This window comes from Microplitis mediator, chromosome 8 (assembly GCF_029852145.1).
Source record: "Microplitis mediator isolate UGA2020A chromosome 8, iyMicMedi2.1, whole genome shotgun sequence".
NCBI lineage: Eukaryota > Metazoa > Arthropoda > Insecta > Hymenoptera > Braconidae > Microplitis > Microplitis mediator.
The window spans coordinates 16,809,545-16,819,184 of NC_079976.1; the positions used below are offsets into that span (position 1 = coordinate 16,809,545).

At 37.7% G+C, this 9,640-nt stretch overlaps 1 protein-coding gene across 1 annotated transcript; it reads right to left on the reverse strand.

Annotated features, from left to right (window-relative positions):
- Positions 1-2,040: 2,040 nt before the first annotated feature.
- LOC130673833 (uncharacterized) lies at positions 2,041-5,802 on the reverse strand. The gene has a single exon (XM_057479045.1). It carries the CDS (start codon positions 5,800-5,802, stop codon positions 2,041-2,043), a length of 3,762 nt encoding a protein of 1,253 aa, XP_057335028.1.
- Between the last annotated feature and the right edge of the window lie 3,838 nt (positions 5,803-9,640).

Genomic DNA, 9,640 nt, shown 5'->3' on the forward strand with positions numbered 1-9,640 from the left:
GTATAGAAACGCGGAATAATTTATAATCAAAACTTGAAAATAAAATTATTTGCTCGACGTTGGGATCGAACCTGGTCCTCACCGTTTCTTCACACCCTGACCAAGTACGTTGACAGCTCAGCCACAATGACGATTAGAAATTTCGAATTTATAGCAAGTATATGGGTAGGATACAACATCAATGGCATCATATACCCTGAACTAAAAATTACAATCTCAAATAGTAATTTTATCTCCCGGAGTAGCAATTTGTCTTACCGATATTCTAAAAAGTATACTACTTACATAATATTACATTGCACAAAAAAAACAGTTAATTTGAATCAAGGAAAATATTCTTGATTCAAGAAATTTATTTTGATCGATTTTGAAAATAAAAATTTACTTGCCTCAAGTAAACAATTATCTTCAAATTTTTATCTTGAATCAAAATTTTTTTCTCACGTCAACATATTTTTACGCTTAAATCAAAAAATTTTCACTTGTTTCAAGAGTTTATATTTCTTAAAGTAAGAGATATTTTTTTGGAGCAAAATACATTATTTTTTGTAGCAATATTGCATTTTTTTGATTAAAGATAATAAAATTTCTCGGAACAAGTACTATTCTTTTTACGCAAGTATTTTTGTATTCTCTGACCAAGAAAACAAAAGTTGATTAAGTTAAGAGAAAAAATTTCTTGGGAGAAAAGATCGATATGGAGAAGGGGAAAGTCACCGGTGCTAGACAGCAGCAGCCGGAGTAGTTCGGTGCTCGCCACGAGATCGCGCCTACGACATGTAGTGTCCCTGGTAAGACATTTTTTCCAGAAGTGTTATATTTCAAATTTCATTACGATTTTGTTCGAGTACTCTTCTGTCATTTGACAGAACTACAAGTACCCTTTTGAATTCTACTTGTAAAATATTAACTTAAAAACTACATTAAATATTTATTTGCTGGATCGGGATGGTGAAAGAAATAATAATTCACTAATTTGGTGTATTGTCCATATTCAATAAAAATAAATCACAGATAATAGCAAGAGTACAAGAGTCGATCACGAGTTTATATCGAAGCACTTCTTAAACATTATTCGAGTGCATTTGAGTTGAATTTAGTTAATATAAATTGCATGGCACCGTACACATGAACATTATATTATATACATAGAGCGTAGTTGAAGATCGAGTATGTTGAGTTTAATGAATACGAGTTTATAAATTTACACGGCACCATACACGTGAATTAATTTACACAAAAGAGCGCAATAAGGGATAAATTATTAACAATTAATGATTTACAACTATCATCAATAATTCGAGTATAAATTTTAGTCACAATTAATCTTAATTCGCGACACAGAGTATGAGTAAAAAGAGAAAAAATATAAGAAGCGTAACGAGCCGAGTCTGAACCTATAATAATTACTTTGCAGTCACAAATAAAATTTGATATTGATTTTTGAGATTAAGTATGACTGGATGACTGAATGATGACATCAGTCACACCAGTTGACATCGAGTACGAGTAAATATTAAGCGATGAGTAATAAAGTAAATTGTAAATTGAATACTTATTTGTGGCTGCAAAGTCACATGATGGCGAGTATGTGAATAGATATAGCCTGCACGTTAGTTTAACACGCGGTCACCACAGCAATGAGCACAAAGTTTATATATGAAAAAACAGATATAATTGAAGAATATAGATGATAACAAATACATGGTGAATCAGCGAGTTACAATAAGAATGATGTACTTGATAATGTAGAGTAATTAACACGATGAAATTGAATTACAATAAAAACTGGTAGCACGTGGTGTTCTATCACAAGTGTTGTAGAATAATGCCAGTTGCCGCGTAGCTGGCTATCGAGTTGAAATTCCGAGTATCAGAGGGCGCGTCGATAGCAGCACCTCTGGTATAGTAGAGCGTCGAGTTATCAAATGTTCTGGCGCGAACATTTGATATTTACGCAACATTCCGCCCGCCATCAGGAACAGAGTTGCTGATTATGATCTTGAGTACCTGATAATTGATGAGTAGAGTGCTATTGAGTTAGGCATCTGGTTCTGGAGCCAGTGGTAAGAGTGCGAGCTTGGCAATTGGACGAGTGAGAGTACCAGTGGCTGTTTGAATGGTTACCACTCGAGTGAGGTTGTCCTTCCCTGGATGGAGTGCAGTCACTTTCGCGAGTGGCCATCGAGTTGGTGGAGTTCGTTCATCAGTGAGAAGGACTAGTGAGCCGAGTTTGATGTCATTGCGAGCATGATGCCACTTGGTTCGAGCCAGATGACGTTGAATGTAGCTGGTAGACCAGTGATTCCAGAAATGCTGGACACGTTGCTGAATGAACTGCCAGCGAGAGAGTCTTGATACTTCTGTATCCATGAGTGAAGGTTCAGGGATGGCAACGATTGGTCTCCCAATGAGAAAGTGACCCGGAGTGAGCGATGAAGGATCCTGAGGATCGTCTGATAGAGCCTCCAATGGTCTCGAGTTCAAAATCCCCTCCACTTGCGTTAGAAGAGTCGTAAGTTCTTCAAACGTGAAGGCTGATTCTCCGAGTGTGCGAGTCAGGTGATGTTTCACCGATTTCACTGCGGCTTCCCATTTACCATCCATATGGGGAGCAGTAGGAGGATTGAAATGCCATATGATTTGATGCACAGTGGCCCAATCGAGTAGAGCATGAGATTCTTGAGTGCCTTGAGTGAAGAGCCGCTTGAGTTCAGAGTACGCGCCTTGGAATGTTGTTCCACAGTCGCTGTAGAGCGCTGTACATACCCCTCGACGGTGAATAAACCGTCGGAGAGCTGCTATGAATCCTGATGATGAGTAGTCGCTGACAAGGTCGACGTGAACTGCTGATGTGGTCAGACAGACAAACACACAGATCCAGCCCTTGTATATCCTGGATCCTCGACCTTTCCATGATTTTATTGATACTGGACCAGCGTAATCGACTCCAGTGTGAGAAAATGGTGGCGCTGGAGTGACACGTTGAGTTGGGAGTTGTCCCATTAATTGCTGAGCGCGAACACCTCGATGACGAGCACAGACGAGACATTTGAGTATGTGTGAACGTACTGGTTGACGTCCACCAATGATCCAGTATCGGAGTCGAGTATGAGCGAGTGTGAGTTGAGTACCACCATGCATGGTACGCTGATGGGCATCAGAGATGACGAGTCGAGTTAGAGCAGCATCACGAGGTAGAATTGCAGGATGCTTCTGTTGATCTGAGTTTGGAGCATTTTCCAATCTCCCCCCTACTCGGATGATGCCATCGGTGTCTTGATAAGCCACCAACCGAGCAAATGGGTGATCCTTTGGCCATGATGCCTGTTTTGCGAGTAATTGGAGTTCAGAGTAGAAATGAATACGTTGAGTTTCCTTGATGCAGAACTGGAGTGCGCGGTTGATTTCAGTTGATGTGAGTGGACGAGCGAGAGTCGAGTGTGGTATGCGTTTGATTATATCGCGTACCCTCCCACAAATTGCTGTAACTCTGAGCATACGCAATAGTGGGATTGGACGTTCCATAAGTGTCCAAGCCGAGTTGAGTGGTTGAGCCGAAACGTAGAGTGATTTGACTGGAAGTTCTTCCAGGTGAGTATCTGCATCTACATGAATAGGACTGGTTGGCCAGGACGGCGAGTCTTCGAGCAACCATGATGGGCCAGACCACCATAGTTGATGAGTTTTAAGCTGACTGGTTGTCAAGCCTCGAGTTGCACAATCTGCTGGATTGTCAGTGCCAGGGACAAACTTCCAGTGGCCATCTGGAATGAGTTCTTGAATAAATGACACCCTATTCCTGACAAAGTCTTTCCAGCGAGACGGGTGCAAGTGTATCCACGTGAGCGTGATTGATGAATCGGTCCAAAGATATGTTGGCACATGCGAGTAGTTGAGAGTAGTCTGGCAGTGTTTGACGAGTTTTGCCAACATGTGAGCCGCGGTGAGTTCCAAGCGTGGAATCGTTAGGGGTTTCAACGGTGCCACCTTGGTTTTAGAGCAAAGCAGCGTAACCTTTGCTCTCTGAGATCGAGTTGTTGGTAGGACCTTGATAAAAACTACCGCAGCCATCGCCAATTGCGAGGCATCGGAGAATCCATGGATTTCTAGAGCCGAGTTCGTGGACGAGTGGATCCATCTGGGAATCTTGATGATGTGAATCATGTTGAGTTGAGTCTTGAATGAAATCCATTTCTGACGCAGTTCGGCAGACAATGGAGTGTCCCAGCCGAGTTTTACAAGCCAAAGTTCCTGCATGAACATTTTGGCTTGAATTATGAGTGGTGATAAGAATCCCAGTGGATCAAAGATCTGAGCAATCTCTGATAAAATTGCACGCTTCGTGCATGGTTGAGTTGAGCATGGTGGCGAGTGTTTGAACGAGAATTGATCCTTGTTTGAAGACCAGTACATCCCAAGAATTTTGGTGCTGACTTCTGGATCCTCAATTTTATATTGTGTAATCACTTCCGCACGATTGAGCTGAAGTAGTTTGCGATGATTGCTTGCCCATTTGGCGAGTGGGAATCCGCCCGCCTTGCACAGACCCTCGATATCATCTGCAACTGCTTGCAATGACTCGAGATCCTCTGCGCCTCCGGAAATGTCGTCGACATACCGTCCTTTTCTGAGTGGATCGATTGCGAGTGGGAATCGATGTCCTTCATCTTCGACTAATTGAAGCAGGGCTCGAACAGCGAGAAATGGAGCTGATTTCGTCCCATAAGTAACTGTAGTGAGTTTGAAGGGAATGATGTTTCCTTCCTCATCAAACCAGAGTATTTGTTGCAGACCCTGGTCCTTTTCGTGAACTAGAATTTGTCGATACATTTTGGTGACATCTGTGATAAAGAAGAACCGGTGTTGTCGTGAGCTGATGAGTACGTCGAAGATGTTAACGAGTAATTTTGGCCCGGTATGCATGATGTCGTTGAGTGAGAGTCCTGAGCTGGTTGGTTTTGAGCCGTTGAAGACCACATGGATCTTGAAGTTGTTGTTGTCTTCTTTCAGTACCCCATGGTGGGGTAGGAAGTATTGAATTGATGATGTAGATGATGCCGCAGGCACCATATGCTTGAGTTCGAGATATTCTGCCATGAAATTCATGTAGAGTGTTTTGAGCCGAGCATCATGATCAAGACGTCGCATGAGGTGTTGTAAGCAGCGACGAGCTGCTGTGTATGAGTTCCCCAGCTGTTGCGGGTCTGATATCAATGGCAGTCTGACGATGTATCTGCCAGAACTGTCTCGAGTGTGAGTGTCCCGGGAGTGAGCTTCACAAGCCTCTTCTTCGGGAGTTAATGAGCGTAGTTGAGTTGGACTGACCTTTTCTGGGAGCCAGAATCGAGTTAATAAGTCTTGAAGATCTTGATCATGATGATTGGAGACAGCATGATGAATTCTCAGTGGTTTGTTGAGCCGAGCTTGGACTGGACCAATGATAATCCAGCCAAAGATGGTATTTTGAGCGAGTAATCCAGGAGATTTGCACTTGATGATCTCGCCAGTGATGACCTGGCCGTAGTAATCAGCTCCAAGGATGACATCCGTTGGACCTGGGGTTCCAAACTCTGGATCTGCGAGCGTGAGATGCGAGTACTGTGCCAAGTCGGTATTTTGGACTTGGTCAGATGGTAATCGAGCAGTTAAGCCACTGAGGATGTGAGCCTTTATCGTGAGTGATTGATCCGAGTGGTATGAGCGCAGAGTGAGAGTTGCACATCCCCTGGTATGGCCAGCTTTAGCTGCACCTATCCCTAGGATGGTAAGGTGTGATCGGACACGAAAAATATTGAGCATTCTTGCCAATGAATCTGAAACAAAGGATATCTCAGAACCGGTATCTAAGAAAATGCGTATTAGATGAGTACTTAACTTGGTCACTACGTAGACTTGACAAGTCGCGAGTAACGTAGCGTAATAATGAGTTTGAGTACAACCAGTTGTTGAGTTCCGAGTAGGCGAGTGATGAGTAAGAGTGCTGTGATCATGAGTATTTTGAGCTTGAGTGTGGGCAAGAGTGTTGTTTGAGTGCGGTGAGCTTGTAGTAGGCGAGTGCGAGTGAGTGTCGAGTGCTTGAGTGTTGTGCGAAAGCGCAGAATCTTATTGAGTTTGAGCTGGAGCATTGGTCTCATGGACGACGATGCTTGGAGTGAGTGGGAGTTGGAGCGTCCGTCTTAGAAACTTCCTCCCCTGTCGATTTCCTTCCATCACAATTAGAGAGTATGATGAATTGACTATAAGATTAGAGTTTATAGAGTATAGGAGCACGAGTTTAGTCTGTGATCACTTTTACGCGGTTTTCACCATCCGATCCGGCTCGAAGGACCATAATGTAAAATATTAACTTAAAAACTACATTAAATATTTATTTGCTGGATCGGGATGGTGAAAGAAATAATAATTCACTAATTTGGTGTATTGTCCATATTTAATAAAAATAAATCACAGATAATAGCATGAGTACAAGAGTCGATCACGAGTTTATATCGGAGCACTTCTTAAACATTATTCGAGTGCATTCGAGTTGAATTTAGTTAATATAAATTGCATGGCACCGTACACATGAACATTATATTATATACATAGAGCGTAGTTGAAGATCGAGTTTGTTGAGTTTAATGAATACGAGTTTATAAATTTACACGGCACCATACACGTGAATTAATTTACACAAAAGAGCGCAATAAGGGATAAATTATTAACAATTAATGATTTACAACTATCATCAATAATTCGAGTATAAATTTTAGTCACAATTAATCTTAATTCGCGACACAGAGTATGAGTAAAAAGAGAAAAAATATAAGAAGCGTAACGAGCCGAGTCTGAACCTATAATAATTACTTTGCAGTCACAAATAAAATTTGATATTGATTTTTGAGATTAAGTATGACTGGATGACTGAATGATGACATCAGTCACACCAGTTGACATCGAGTACGAGTAAATATTAAGCGATGAGTAATAAAGTAAATTGTAAATTGAATACTTATTTGTGGCTGCAAAGTCACATGATGGCGAGTATGTGAATAGATATAGCCTGCACGTTAGTTTAACACGCGGTCACCACAGCAATGAGCACAAAGTTTATATATGAAAAAACAGATATAATTGAAGAATATAGATGATAACAAATACATGGTGAATCAGCGAGTTACAATAAGAATGATGTACTTGATAATGTAGAGTAATTAACACGATGAAATTGAATTACAATAAAAACTGGTAGCACGTGGTGTTCTATCACAAGTGTTGTAGAATAATGCCAGTTGCCGCGTAGCTGGCTATCGAGTTGAAATTCCGAGTATCAGAGGGCGCGTCGATAGCAGCACCTCTGGTATGGTAGAGCGTCGAGTTATCAAATGTTCTGGCGCGAACATTTTATATTTACGCAACAGTACTATAGTATATCCTATAATTTATCATGACTTTAATATTTAATACTAAAGTTTACTTGAAATTCAAGTCTTGAATAATTTTGCTCAGAAAAAAAAACACAAGAAATTACGTTTCAAATTGAAAAAAAAAAAAAAAAATTAACACGTCAACCCGTCGGAGAGAGAATTCATTTTTGACTAAGAAAAATTTAAGTCTTTATTGAAGAAGCAAAGTTTTTGAAGCAAGAAATTTCTTTTTTTTTGGCCCAAGCAACTTTTATTTTCATTTAAGCAATTTGTTTTTCGGAGCAAGAGAATTTTTTTCTTGGGCTAAGAGTTTTTTTCTTGGCCCAAGGGTTTTTTTTGTTTTCAATCAAGACGTTTCTTTTTTGGAGCAAGAAAATTTTTTCCTTGGGCCAAGAAATTTTTTCTTAGCCCAAGTTAACTTTTTTACGTTCAAAGCTTTGATTTTTTGGAGTAAGAAATTTTTTTTCTTGGGGCAAGAAAAAGTATTTTGGCCGAAGTTAAACTTTTTTTCGTTCAAAACGTTGATTTTTTGGCAAGAGATGACTAATTTTCTTTAGCCAAGAATTTTTTTCTTAAACCAAGAAATTTTTGATTTCGCTTCAAAAGTAAATTTTTTTGGAGTAAGAGAATTTACTGTCTTGAACCAAAAAAAAGTTTTTGAATCAAGTGTTTTACTTTTATTGAATCAAGAAAGAAAATTCGGAAGACAATATTTTTCTTGAACCAAGTTAACTGTTTTTTCTGTGTGGAGATAACTATTTTTATAAAATTTTAAGTTTTCATTGTGAAACGCATTAGACTAACATTTATTATCGTGTCAGTTAAAATATTTAGTGTATCTAATAAATTTTATTATAAATAAAAAAATTTGTTTGGGCTTGATAATAATTTTTATAAAGTGCAGTTAAATATTCAGTATTACTCTAGCAAATTTTAATATTTTAAGTTCACAATAATTTTAATAAAGTGTTTTAATATTTATGAACTACGGAACAAAAATTCTGTCTAATCCCTATCTAAAAATTCCCATAGAATCCACTCAACTGCGACAAAAACCGCATAGAAACCAATACAGTCTATGGAATTCTATGCGGTTTTTGTCGCAGTTGAGTGGATTCTATGGGATTTTTTTGATAGGGATGTGCTAATCTTTAATAAATCCAATAATCATTTCTACTTCTTGTAAGATTGAACTATTTTTATTTGAATAAGTAAATATTGATTTTTTCCAAGTGAAAATTTAACAAAGCTTTAATGTAATTTTTACAATTAACTCGAATTTTCTACAAATGATAGTAATTTTTGATGTATAATTGTAATTTTTAATTTTAGATAAAATTTCCCAATATCTAATAATAAGTAATATAATTCTAAAAATTATATTTTTGTTTACATAATTGTACTTTTTATTTAGCGGGACAAAATCATTTTTAGATTCAAATTAAGTAAAAATTACAGTTTTTAAATCTAAATTATCAAAGTCGTAAGAGATTTTTCAATTTTTTAACTAATTATCTTTACAAAGGATTATAATTATTATGATAAATGAAAATTACGATCTAGATAGTAATAATTGAAATCAAAAATTAATTTTCTATAAATTATCGTAATTTTTTTTATGGATTGTAACTTTTCATTGGAGATAGCAAATTTTTAGTCATGGTTGTAATTCCTATTTAATTTTCAGCGGTATTTTTCTCCATGTACATAAATAATTACGTGATTCAAAACAATATGTTAATCATGTAGTGCCCGAGTCGAAAAATCCACCCTCATTTCAACTTCAAAAACTTCACAAAACATCAACTAAACCTCCATAACCGCGCTGAAACCTCAAATGAACCTGCATAACTTGCCTGAGTCGAATATTGAACCTAATGTCAACCTTAATATCTTCATAGAACCTCAACTGAACTTCTATAACTTTATCATTTCAATCTTGTTTTATTTTTTATAAATTCTGAGTTGGGAATCTTACCCGCTTTTCAACCTCAAGAACTTCATAGATCCGCTGTAACTGCTTTCTACCTAAAATAAACCTCCATAACCTCATCATATCTTAATCTTGATTTATTGTTCATATATCTCAACATCATTTCAACCTCAATAACCTCACTACAACAATTCGTATTATTATTATTATTATTATTATTATTATTATTATTATTATTATTATTATTATTATTATTATTATTATTATTATTATTATTAATATTATTATTATTGAAACT